General features: G+C 31.5%; 1 protein-coding gene across 1 annotated transcript; it reads left to right on the top strand.

Moving 5' to 3' along the window:
• Window positions 1-650: 650 nt before the first annotated feature.
• LOC111691522 (DDB1- and CUL4-associated factor 6-like) lies at window positions 651-10,796 on the top strand (the record flags this gene model as incomplete). The annotated part of the gene is made up of 4 exons (XM_023454528.1): window positions 651-838; window positions 1,024-1,255; window positions 1,345-1,669; window positions 10,642-10,796. Coding segments are annotated over exons 1-4 (866 nt in total), but the record flags the coding sequence as incomplete, so codon positions are not given.
• Window positions 10,797-14,387: the final 3,591 nt, after the last annotated feature.

Genomic DNA, 14,387 nt, shown 5'->3' with positions numbered 1-14,387 from the left:
ATTTTGTAGAAGTCGTAAGTTTTACAAAATACTCTGTATTACACCTAAATGTGTAGATGGAAACAAAAGTCCACACCCGAAAATTCAAAAAAATTTCACGAACTTTGAGGCCATCTAGTGACCAAACGAAGCGATTTCGGATATAGGTGAATTAGCCTAAATCTGCCTATTTTCAGTCCATGAATCTGTGGTTTTCCGTTGTACACGTTATTCTGGGACACCCTGTATATAATGATTTATGTTTACGATCACTTTAAAATCTTCATAAAGCAGCTACGTGAACGTGTGAGAAGTTATAAACAAATTCAAAATAGTCAACAATGTCAGACAAATTTGAAATTATTTGAGCCACTAATTTGAAATTAAAATGTATACTATAAAATTTGGCTACTTGTTAGGTGGGTACTTTTAGGAATTTTTTTAATCTCGATATACAGGGTGTTCCTAAATAAGTGTCGCAACGGAAAACTGAAAATTCCTCTGGAAAAAAGAAACATTTGACTTTTTATGAACAAAAGCAAACATTTTGCTAACGTTTCGAAAATCTTTTGTAATTAGTGTAAACGTATAAATTCTTTACATCTTATCGGAGCTTCTTAAATAGCGAACATAACCTTACTTTCTCCAAATGATTCTGTGACTTTGTGCACGTAGGAAACCACTCGTACTGAATTAAGGAAGCCCATGAAGAAAATGTCACCCTGGGACAAAATCAAGGCTGTGACTGGTAAGCGAGAGAGATTATCTCCACCCCCAGTTAGAAGATTGAGACTGCGTGGCGATTGGTCCGATACTGGGCCAGACGCACGTCCTGAAAGGGATACCACAACAACTGTCAGTAAGTGTAGTAAATCGTTAGCAACGATCAGCGAATCTGTGTCATTTAATAAAACACTAGAAAGGTAGGCTAGTCCGCTCACGCAGACTTGACCTTTCTCTCGGGCCTTCGGCCCTCGGGCTTTTAATATATAAGGACTTGTGTGCTATTTCTGGGTTTATTTCTTTAATTTATCATTTTGCAAGGTATTGGACAGGCTAGGCCTCAGTTACAGGCGACTCTAATGCAACGAATGACCGACGTGTTGTCTCGCATGCTCAACGATCCCATGACGAGGGCCGCCTTGAGTGCGGGCGGAGAGGATTCGTTAGATCCTGATGAGAATGCTCAGAGAATTCTTGAAAATAGGGAAGGAAACCCATCAACCCCTCAAGAAGAAAGTAGCAGTATGGAAACGGATCAGCCGGCTCAAAGTCAGTAAGTTTCATAAAAACGAGGTTAGATTTTATAATTCATACAGTGATATTGGACGTTATGTCACGGTATTTTCTGTATTAATTTAAAAGAGCAGCGGGATCATCGAACGTAACTCAAGACAGCGCAACTTGCAACCCCGACGGCACACCGAGAACCTCCTCCACGTTGGGAAGCCACCTGCATAGTCACCTTACGGTGTTGAGGAACCTGCGGGAAGGCTTCATAGAGCAGCACGGGGCCGAACCGTCCGTTAGCTTTCGATATTCTCAGCAGAGTACGTCCAATTCCACGATTAGCCTCAGAGTTGGCAACGAGGTCAATAATAGAAACTTCGAGGAGGAATCTGCTACGGGTGGTCCTTCCACTTCGATGGACGACGGCAATAGTACTGCCGAAGGCATCACCGAACAAATGGTGAGTTTAAAATTTGTAATCTTAGAAAATGTTCACGCAACAGAATTAATCAATTAANACAATGGGGGTGTTTAGTTGGAGAACATCTCACAGGTGGCGCTAAACGCATACTTATTTTAATACATGGCATTCCTATCTAAACTCTCTGTAATCTATGCTTATATCTTTCTTCGCGCTGGGAGCTTTCACTTGCTTTTCGGAACACACAAAGAACGTAAGATGCACTGCCTCCCTCTATCAAAATTACCTGAGGAAAATTATACTAAGTGTCTCATTACCATACCATATATTTAGTGCGACAAAATAATGTGATGTGCCCATAAAGCAACAAAATTCTGAAAATGAGAAAAACTAATTGAGGAAATTATATTTTCATTAAGATAACTCTACAGTGATAAAAATTATAGAAATTTACATTTAATTGTACAAATTTAAAACGATTTTTAAATGTAGCAGATGTAAATGAAAAAACATACACAATATATACAAAATAACACGTCCGAGTATCATATTTAAATTTATTTTTATACATATTTTCCTAGTGATGTATTTTTGGTAATTTACGTTTTGGCTCAACTAGTCAAATTAATCTCATGATCTCATGACACCAGGAGTTAATATCGTATAGAGAACTCTAATAATTACAAATATTTATTCATTTGTTGTAAGTATTCAAGTTTTATTAAGTGAAATTTAAATACAAAGGTAATTCAATAATGTGAAAAGTATGTAAATCTTCATTTGAACTTGTTGAAATATAGGTATGATAACTGAATATGGAAAAATGAGATGAAGAAATGAAACTATTACTTATTTTCGTGTTATAGTTTTACAGTACAGTTTTCAGCAGCTTACAGACAAATTGTAAAATACAGGTTTAATATAACTTGTATAAAGTAAGGTAAATTTACAACAAATTATGTAAAGTCAAAGAAACCAGTGCATAATTATACATACATTTTTTATGTGTAGTATTAAATTTTAAGAAACTGCTGTTTTCAGGATATTTCTAATTTAACATAATAATATAAAAACCACTTCAATAGATTAAAAATATTTAGTTCTTAAAAGTATCAAATTTACGAAGAAGAACACACGCAGCTTCATTGGGTCATACGTAGAAATTCATAAGTATTTATAACTGTTAAGTGAAGGTAAAAATAAAGTGAAGTAAAGTGAAGTAAAATGGAGTAAACTGAGGTAAAGTGAAGCAAAGTGACGTAAAGTGAATTAACGTGGAGTAAAGTGAAGGTAAATTAGTAGCATTTACTGTACAACATAGGTCTGCTAATCTTAACTTTTGATACCAATTTGTTTGCTTAGTTTTATTTATTATTAAATATTTTCATTATTGCATTCGTATACATAAGCAAAAAATTCAAATATTATAACTTACATGTAGTTTTCTTCTATTTTATTTTCTGTTTCTTTACCAATTAACCTATTGCAGTATCATTTCAACAAGCAGAAGAGTGAGCCTTCATATTTACAACAGTTTTTTGGCCATATTTCGTTTACTATTGAAAAACTAAAATTTGGCTGTTGTTGCATATTTTGCTGTTCAAAGGAAAAATATAGCAACTCCATTAAATATAACATGTAAATATAACATAAAGCTATCAATATCGCACTTAGTACTGAAATCTTAATGGATGGTTCTATTTTAATATGGTAGTAGTAGACATTTGAGTAGGTAAACTAAAACTTATGTTACATTTAGAAAACAGAATCTAACTACATTAAACAGGTACACATTAAAAAATATATATTCTGTAACCAGCTGTACTTGTGAAACTCTAGAACCTCTCTTTCGGGTTAATCTCGTATCTAGTATGTTTAAGTTGCGGGATAGAATTAAGCGAGATAGTCTAAAACTACCCTTGAAGCTTTTTCGTTTTATATTAAATAAAACTATACAAACATAAATTGAGCAGATAGTTTCATTTTTATATCGCAAAGTGAATATTGATATAAAACAAGTATCCAATTAGAAACCAATCTAGCCTAAATGAGGCGAAGTTAATGTTTTGGATTGTGCCGCTTTTATATTTTACCAAGAAATGATACATACTGAATGCGACAGGTCTATGTGGTGATAGTAATAATTATTTCCTCCATAAAAAAAGGTTTATTTTACGTTGCTTTCTTACATTTCGATTCACACATCTACCTTTACTGAATTAAATTTACTGTCAAAAAAGTATTCCTATCCAAAAATATGTAGTATTGAAGATAACTTAAGTGTAACAATCTATCTGATAATTTAAAAACATTGACACTAAATGAATTAACGATATTGACGAAGAAATATTTACGGGACAAAATCAAAACTTTTTAACTTACTAAAGTTTTCTCAACTCAACTGTGTAAAATCTCACAACACATAAATCCATCTCCTTGCTGACAACATAACTCTAAACAGAAGTGCACACCGTTCTGCATAATATGCGGATTACGACTACATTTCAAAAAATCCCAACCCAGCGTTTTTCCACATTTGCATAAGTATACACGCGAAAACTTCACATCTCTAAAGATTCAGTAACGTAGAAATAATGTAGTCAGTAATTTTCAACAATTTTTGATATACTGTTGAGAATATAATAAAAAAGACATTTATTTGGTATTCTGCGGTTGCTGGCTTTGATTACAATTTTAATGTTATTGATGGAACATGGAACTATCAGGTTATTAGTTGATTGATTACAAATATGAGTAATTACTGACATTAACATATGCACATGTATAAAATAAAAACAAGGGACCACTATGAGCATCGTCTAGTAAATACGTAAGTGAATTGAAATTTAGGTAGTATGATCCTTTTTGGAATTCTAATTATCATTACACGACCAATATGCACAGCACCGAATTTAGATTTTAGTTTGCTGTAGCCCGACAAGAAGAATAAGAAGGAAACATGACCTCAACATAATACAAATCTTACAACACGTTAAACTGAAAGTAAATTATTGAGAAAAAAGTAATGTTAATGAAATCTCCTTCATCATTTTATATTTTAAAATGTAGTTATTAATTTCCGATCTATACATATACAGGGTGGTCCCGAGGTAATGGGACAAAATTCATGGGTACAGATACAGGGAGTTAAATGTAAAATATTATTTTAGTTTATTTCCATTTATTTTTTAATAAATGCAAATATCTACACAAAATTTTGAGGTTATAGTTCATAGAGGGCGTCAGCTGCTGTAGATTGAATGTGTTGGAAACTATATAACTTTTTTGTATTTTAAGGTATCTCATCTTTGGTATCAAATTGTTACTTTCCAACTTTTTTTACACAAAAAAGGTAGACTTCATGAAAGTAGCTGTCTCGCACCGTTTCCGAGATATTTGGCTTTGAAACTTCCAATGCTCATAGTTGAAATAATTAAAATAATTTAGAAATGTTAAAAACAAGGATTTATTTTGAATTAAAAATTGTAATGAACAGTAAAATAGTAAACATTAGTAAAAAATATGCCTTTTTGACAATAATTGCTCAAAATGTCTAACTTCAATACATTTATCAACGCGTTTATTAAAAGATTGTCTTCTTATTTTAAAGTATAAATCCTTAATGCGAAATGACTGCAGTATTTAAAACCTGCTACTAGAGTTCTTCGCAAGTGTTTATAGTTTCTCCAAAACAAATGATTTCATGTATGTAACTCCAAAAACGAGAATCTCGGCATTCTATCTCACATTTATGTATACGAGTATACAATTTAAATTGTAAACTAAGATGTAATTTTAATTAGATACGAATAATACTTAATAGAAATTAGCATACAAATGACAGCTTTTCGTCTAAATCCAACTTAAGAAACTTTACCGTTAAATTAATAATACCTGTAGACACTTATTTGTAATTTAATGCAACAGCATTGGAAGTTTCAAAACCAAATATCTCGAAAACAGTTCGAGGTAGCTATTTTAATAAAGTATACCTTTTTTTACTAAAAAGAGTTGAAAAATACGAATTTATTACCAAATATGAGATACCTTAAAGTACAAAAAAGTTATGTCGTTTTTAACACATTCAATCTACTACAGCTAGCGCCCTCAATGAAATATAACCAAAATGTGAACAGATTTCAATTCCTCTACTCAAAGAACTCCAATCCCCAAAATTTTGTGAGGATATTTGCATTTGTTAAGGAATAAATTAAAAAAAAACTGAAATAATATTTTACATTTAATACCCTGTATCTCTTTAACTATCAACTTTTGGACTAAGGTAAGTTCGACTAAATCGCAATATTTTTTCTTGATGAATCTACCCATGAATTTTAGCCCATTACCTCGGGACCAACCTGTATAACAGGGCTTGTAAAGGTAAACATTTTTAATTTACAGTATAATGCAACTAGAATATATTGAGTGATTGAAAACTTATCAAAAAGAGAATAGATGGGATCTATACAAATACCCTAGTGTGAAAAAGAAATCAATAAACTTTTCAAAGTGATTTGAGATTCTTTTATATAAACCATTATATGATCATGTAAAAGGTGCCTTATCTCCTCAACAACATGGTTTCATGAAAGGTCGTTCTATTGTAACAAATCTAATGTGCATTGCCACAACCATTGATTTACACCTTCAAACAGACGTCATATATGCTGACTTCTCCAAGGCATTCGACCGACTTGATCATAAAAAGATACTGTTCAAATGAAACACTACGGTATCTTCAACACCTTAATTGATTTTTTAAATCCTACCTCTCTGGTAGATAGATGTCAATACGTTTCTTATCATGGTCACAAGTCTGTCGAATATATTAGTCCATCTGGTGTCCCTCAGGGGTCCATACTGGGCCCTCTCTTCTTTAATATTTTTGTCAATGACATTATGGGTGACTTGGATGTCTCCTGGATGTATGCATGCGGATGACTTGAAGATTTTTTCTAGAATTGCGTATACTGAAGATTGCCTAAAATTACAGTCAAATTTATGGAAAAAATATGAGTGGTCCACTAATACAATTTAAACTTGGATGTACAGAAATGTGTCATGACATTCACTACAAAAACCACGAAAACATTATTATAGTATAAATGAGCAAATTTTAAACAGGGAAACAACGTTTCGAGACTTGGGTGACGCAATCTAACGTTTATACCGATCATATACAACTGCGAATTGATTAGTTATTTATATTTTCATGTTCCTCGTGCAACATCCAGACATGAGCAATGTTTTTATTTATCAGCTTCTCGCACGAATATTCTCAAATACTCTCCTATATACAGAATGTGCAATTACTATAATAACCATCAAGAGTCTTTGAACCTATTTGGAAACGTATCAACAAATAATAATCATTGAGTGAACATGCATTAAATTCATGGTGGTTTAGGTTAAGTATATTTGTATACATATTTATTGTTTTTTTTATTATGTTATTTAGTTATTACATGAATTATATTTTTTCTGTATTTACCCATCCTGTAAATCGAATTTTCTCTTGGGTGGTGTACAAAAATAAAAATAAAAATAAAATGATACTCAAATTTCTTGTCTCTGTAATATGATGTGGACACCTGCAACTTTCATCTCTTTCACGATTCGGTAGCAATTCTCTTTTTCAGTCACTACCACCGTAAAGGTAATAGCATTTGGCAAATACCAGGAAAAAGTTCTGCATACAACTGTATTTTGCCTTACTTCGCCATAAATTAAAACAATATCCATTAATTCTGCATTGTTATGTAGAATTGATGTAAATAATAAACCACGGTAATAAGAGCACTGTGGAAACCACAGTAATACTGAAAAAATAAGCATTTGTCAACTCAAATCGACGTCTAGTAACTTAGTGCTTTTAAATATAACAATTTCAAACTTTTTTTAAATTTCTGTAAATATTTCATTATCTACAACTTCTTTTTTGACATCGGTTTTATTTTTGATCGCACATCGCACACATCGAAGGGTATACCTGAAGTATGAAGCTATCTCGAATTAGTACATTGGAACTTTACTAGCCATTCTCAGCAAATAAAGAGAAACTAGAACTATCTAGAATAATCTAGTTAAATCTTATTTGAAAAGTATGAAGCTGTCTAGGTATAATTTATTATCTTGCCGCAATATTAAAAATGACACTTAACACGGATTTTTACTCTACTTGTCTATATCGACTGTAGAAATCTATATCTGGAAGTCGTTAAAGTTCCACATAGGCAAAAGGCAATAACTACCGTTTTGAATTTCATAACATTAACATATAATGAAGTCAACTGATGCACGGCATAACTAGTAGGTTCATATTCCATTTCCTAATTGCAGAAAGTTTTAGCATATTCATATTTTATATGCAATGAAGCTAGGGAGGTGCATCGTCCATAAATGAAAATCAGGATAATATAGCGAATATGTATCACAAAGTTCAGTTCCATTTTGAGTAACATCAAGGGGAATGCATTTTGTAGAGACCTTTAATGTAATATGGCGCAGGCGAGATGTCAAAAAGAAACAGAAATCAAATCATTAATATTAGCGGTGTTGGTATAAGAACGATCAATAATAAATTAAAGAACATCTTTAATTCTTTGCCAACGTTTTGGAGTTATCTTACTTCGTCAGGGAACAAAATTTGTTGTCTTCTGTCAAAAACTACAATTAAAGACATTCAGAGATTTTTGCAGTCTCTGAATTTTATGAGTGAATGCCCTATAGAACATGAAAGTACATATTTGTCTATACCTTATTACTCTTTTATTGAAAAGAATATATGAATACCCATATCCTACCTTATGCATATGGAAACGTCTGGAGTTCTGACCTGGGCCATATGTATATGCCCACTTTTCAATTAGGTAAATGTATGCGTGTGACTTTCCTTTCGTGACCACTTTTTATAGCTTCTCTTTACTATTAACATAAGATATGTAGGTATTTAGATGAAATTAATGTTTGAGGTATAGTTATGTTTGTACATGCATATTTTTCTTGCACATAATTATGTTATGTAAGATTGAATCTGAGTATAAAGCTTATATTTTATTTAAGTAGCTAGATCTTTTCCATTTTTAGTATATTAGAATATTACTGCTATTGGGGGATTTAAATATTTTATATAGTAGGTATTTCGACATTAATACTGAAAATAAACCCTGAAAACTTAAAATAATTGTTAGCAGACGCTTTATGACGCTGAAGAGTATGTAGAATGATCAAAAAACTAACTAAAAAGAAGTGACGCTAAGTTGGAAAATTGAAAATAAGTGGCAAAATTGCACTTTTTTTTCACTTTTCCCATTGCCAATGAAAGTCTAGACGATCTATAGGAAAGTTAGTTATTTTATGGTGTAGGCAATTAAATTACCTACAATTTAAGGTACCTAAAGTCATATTACACCAATTTGTTAACTGTAAAATAAAGGCCGAAAATTGCGCATTATTATTGCAAAAAGTGATAGATGTTGATGAAATCTATGGAAAAGACGGTCAATCCAATAACCAACATGTGTGCCAATGGCCGATTGGATTGACCGTGAATTTGTGGCTTCAGGTATTTGTTAGTTAATTTCTTTTGTTTTTAGCAAGTAGTTATTTAATTACTAAACATTAATTTTAGAAGTTAATAGGTATCGTAGATCAAATGAAACGTATCGAAAAAGAAATATTTCAAAAAGTTTAAGTTACTCTTTACCAACTAACAAAGTAGGATGTGCAAAGCAGAGTTATAAATAAATTGTCCCAAGGTCAGGTAAGAGCCGCTCGGGAATTCGCTCTTTTTGCAGTAAATAAAGCTTATTTACTGCAAAATTTTGGTAATTTAAACAAAAAAAGTGAAATTACCTTCGCCTGTTTGTCTCCAAGATAGCTTTTTTATAACGTTAATTATCGGACAGGGGTTTTAGAGACGAAGAAGGGGTTCAACATTTATTAAAAAAAAAAATTTACATTGATAGTTCATGTAATAAACGCGTTAGCTCGTAGGTGCCGCTCTCGCTGCGTGCGGGATTTTTGACTTGAACATTTCAATTCAATTATTATTATTATTATTTGAGATTAGGCATCTCGTCGAGACGAGTAAAATAAAATTTATATGTATATTGTTAGCATTAATCCGTGGCAAATTAAACATTTAATATTTGTAAATTAAAAGAATTCATATATTCAATGACTGAATAATACCTATAAATATTATTTATTGAAATATATATTTTACATAATATGTATCTTTCAAATATTTCTAAAGGATAAGGACAGTGAAACAATACAAAGCAATAATGATTTATATTTATAAAAATAAAAACTTTTATTCTTATTATAGAAACTTTGATTTACTGTTATTTAGTTCTACTTTTTTTGGCAGGAATGAATTCATCAACATCCTACTTCGTCTTGTATGAAATCCTAATTTGTTAGTTGTAAAGAGTAACTTAATTTCTTTAACTTTAACTTTTTGAAAATTTTATTTTTCGATAAGCTTCTTGGGATCAGAACCTATATCTAATGTTTGTAATTAAACAATTAGTTGCAAAAAACTAAATTAATTAACAAATACCTGGGGCAACAATTTCACGGTCAATCAACATCCATCGCTGTTTGTAATAACAATGCGTTTGACCTTTATTTTGCAACTGAACTATATTGCATTTCCGATGCATTGCCCATAATAATTATATAAATAAACGCTCCAGGATCCATAAATGTAATGTACGGTGTTAAAATAACAAGTATATTATATAGTTTATATTGTATAGTATATTGAGCTCATCAAATTCAGTGATTGCGGTGCAATGGTGTGCTGAAGGGAGGATGATGAAGAAAATGATATCAATTCCAAGCGTTAATGTTTCAGGAAATAACGACGTAATTCCTACCGCTGCAGAACTCCATGTTAAAATTAGAGTAGACTACATAGCGGCATAAATACTACTATCCAAACAAAAATGAACGTGAAAAACGACACAAGAAAAGTACATTTAATTCCCATTTCTGTGTTCTAGCTGATCTCGTTTCTCGCAAGTTGCGCCTGTGCATTAGAGGACCACCGCTACAGGTCACGTGACGCACAGACGCAGTATGGCAGCTCGGCGAGCAAAGATACATGGAACCAGTTCTACCCGAGCAAGAAATTTAGTGTTGGCATTACAGTCGAAGGGTATGCATGTGGCTTCGACCTCCGACAATGTGTAAAGTGTATTTACGAATGCAGTTACTCCGTTCCTGTCTAAAATAAAAGCCGAAACGTTAAAGTGAACGTCCGGGGATGATATTGACTCGGAAACATAAAAGCTGTATCTGTTTCCCTCTCTCTTTCGCTTAGTTGTGTTGTTAAGAAAGTACCTATAAGACGGGTTGTTGCATCGAGTACTAAACGCTAAGAAGCGGCATAAATATCTCAATGTTAATTATAAACAATGTTATTAATTAAACATTAAGTAATACGGTTGCCGGTGTCAATGGCTAAAGTAATAATGTAATTTAATCTTCTGGTTCTGGGAGTGTCCAACTTCAACAAACTATAAAAACTCATGAACCTCATAAGCGTAATTTAGTGATCCGCATAAGTACTTGAACCGTGGCAAAATGGCACTAAATCATGCACTGGGTGCCGTCGTAGTACTAACATGTTTTCTATGTTACCATAATAGTTATTACTGTGGTTTTGTTTTCGACGATATAAGTGCTATTAAAGAAAATCGGGATCTGCGACCTCATTCTCCCTTGATTAACATATTCTTTAATGACTTTTGGGGTACACCGATGCACAAGGTAAGGGTCGATGGTTCATATTTTAAGTAGTGTAGACTTAGCAATTCGCGAATCAGCACAGTGGGCGTTAATTTAACAGCAACAACCGTCTCATTCTTGGGTGAAGTCCGTTAAGCAAAATTTGATATCGATAACCGGTTAGTACAAATGCTTCTGGGATTCTTTCGTCTTCTAGGTGCATTTATGCACTCTTATGGTTTAGGATTGCCAATAAATAAATATATTTTAAATACATGGTACAAGTTCTTACATAAAAATGATTTTGAAGAAACAAGTTTATCTGGTCATTGAGCAGTTCAGAAAAATATAATTATACCTTAAGTGTTCAAACTATGATACTTGTTAATAGTGAAAACTAGTGTTACTTTAGAGAAATTGACATAACATCAAATGGGAAAAAAGACAAAAAATGAAAAACGAAGACACGTACTTTTTTGTTCCCTTTTTGGAGTAGGTACCAGAAACTTCTATGAAATTAAAATGAACAGATTGTAATTATGAACCAGCCCTTAAACATCGATTAAGTTCGTGTATGCCAAAATTTTGAAAGGGTCATGATTAAAATAAATATTACAATGAATAGAAAAATAATATAAAGGAAAAAAATTAAAACATCTTTATGAAGCCTGCATAAAAAAGCTAAAGATAGTATCTCAAATGACCTTTAAAAATTTAGGGAGTCAATTTCCCTGGCTTGACTGGAGAAGTCAAACGAAGGAAAAGTAACGAAAAGCGTTTGCAAAACCCTTTTAATTAAAAATTTTATTCGAGTCGTGCAACTTTTGACTTTTAGTACAATATTCTTTTGGGATTTCATTTTTGATCTCTTCAGTACGTAAATTTAAATTTTAAAAATGAATTCTTTTAAGCAATATTAAATTCAAGAAAGGAAGAAATTAGTTCCTATTAAAGCAGGCAACTGTATAAACTTGTTTCGATTACATATAAGACTTAAATGAAGAATCACCATATCCATTCATATCATTTTCATTGCTGACTTGAAATTAGGTGACAGTATTTAACATTTATACGAAGGTTTCCATTTCATTCTCATGGCAAATTATCTTCAAAGTCACTTCTAATTTGAATAGTTGAATATGTCCGGTTACAGGCACAGGCTTTAACAGTGTCTCATTAAAATTGTATGACAATTATGACAGTTCTAGGTTAAATACTTAATTGGACGAATTAGAGTTCGTATAAAAAAGTACGATCTAGATATAATTGTATAACACTGAACGCAGATCCACGTACTTTCACAATAGAATAGAAATAAGGTTAATGAAATAATATCATCGTATGAAACAGACTTGCCTCTAGATCTTATGAATATATTTAAATTGTATTGCACAATGATTTCAAGAAACAAATTTAGTGGTCCAAAATCATAGTTAATAATTTAAAATCGTGTTACACTTGAATACTGTTATAAAATAGATTTAGATTATTTGTAACTATAATAGAAATTCAAGACGTAAAAGTACGTTAGATAAATTTTAAATAAAAACTTTTACTTAAATAAATACAGAGAACAGTTAAACAAATATGTAATTACATAGAAGGAATGCCTAGAATGTTATTTATTTCTCGAAAATTTAGAAATATTTATGGAAGAAGGTTAATAGCCTATAGTGTTTTTGCACATTTATTAACCATCCATTTATGAAAATTAGGTTAGTGCCTGCAAATATCATTGAAAAGTCAGCTTTATTTATTTATAAATGGGGTCTAAATGTTTAACCATCTAATTTGAACTCTGTATGTACCTCTGAACCTTTGGTTAGTTCTAAAATAGGTAGTTATATGCAATCAGTGTAAATATTGAAAGTGTATCTGCACGTGATGTGAAATTGTCAAATTGACAAGTGCGAAAACACCTTTTTATACCAGTTAGAGACATATGTAATATGTCCACTAAAACAGTCTTTTACTAACTGTACAGCATAAAATAATATTTAAATATTTGCGATATTTAGATGCATGTACTTGCTTTCATATACAATGTATATACAATGAATCTTTCTTAGAGTAGAAAATAGTGTAGAACCTTGATTTTATAAGCTACGCTATAGAAGTTACTGCTCTACAATATAATAGTGTGAAAAAGTGACTTATTTCGACACTAAATTGAATATCTATAGATATTCAATTCATACATCAACGATGTCATTGTTACAGAAGGAATATTTGCCTGCGCTTTATAATTTTGTAATACGCCATGTGTTTCCTGAAATCCTACATTATTAAATGGCTCCGGAATTGAAACATACGTTACTGCTGTTAAGTTGTTAAGCTCCAGTTAAAAGTAGCGAAATAGAAAATGTTTCCGACTTCGTGCTAATGCCTACATTGATATAGAGGAAAGTCCATGTGGTCTTCTCTTATGTTTTGTTTCTCAATCAACCAGTTCTGCAAAATATATTATACCTAATTATGGTAAGATATAGCTCCAATGAATGGTATAATATGGAGAATCGCCTAAATTGAAAAGATGAGGAAGAGATATTGATTTATTAAATTTTATACAATTTGAATAAACAATATTGTAGATCTATGAATAGGCAATGAACCTGCAATATTTATTTGTAATGAACTTCACCTTGCCATTTTTCAATGTAACATCTACACAAAAATAATTTGAACTATACATACATATACAATTTTTTCTTACAGTATAAACGTAATATATATATAATACTTAGGTACATATTATATTATTTATTAACTAACAATAAATTTGAATTTGCATACTTCATTTGTGTAATAAATATTTGTTTTTACTTATTATAAATTCAAATTACAATATCTATAAAAATTCGGTATAATATTAACGAAAAGCGTGCCCACATCAACATAGTGAGGAAAATGTGAGCAAAATAAAATTATACTCCTGGTTTCTACCCTAATCCTCGTGCAGATTATGTACCAATAATTCTTCGAATTGAGAATAATTTAAAAAATAAATATATCTTTATTC

Source organism: Anoplophora glabripennis, unplaced genomic scaffold (assembly GCF_000390285.2).
Source record: "Anoplophora glabripennis isolate ALB-LARVAE unplaced genomic scaffold, Agla_2.0 scaffold342, whole genome shotgun sequence".
NCBI classification, from domain to species: Eukaryota; Metazoa; Arthropoda; class Insecta; order Coleoptera; family Cerambycidae; genus Anoplophora; species Anoplophora glabripennis.
The sequence above is the reverse complement of the archived record's forward strand: the minus strand, read 5'-3'. Positions and strand labels throughout refer to the sequence as shown.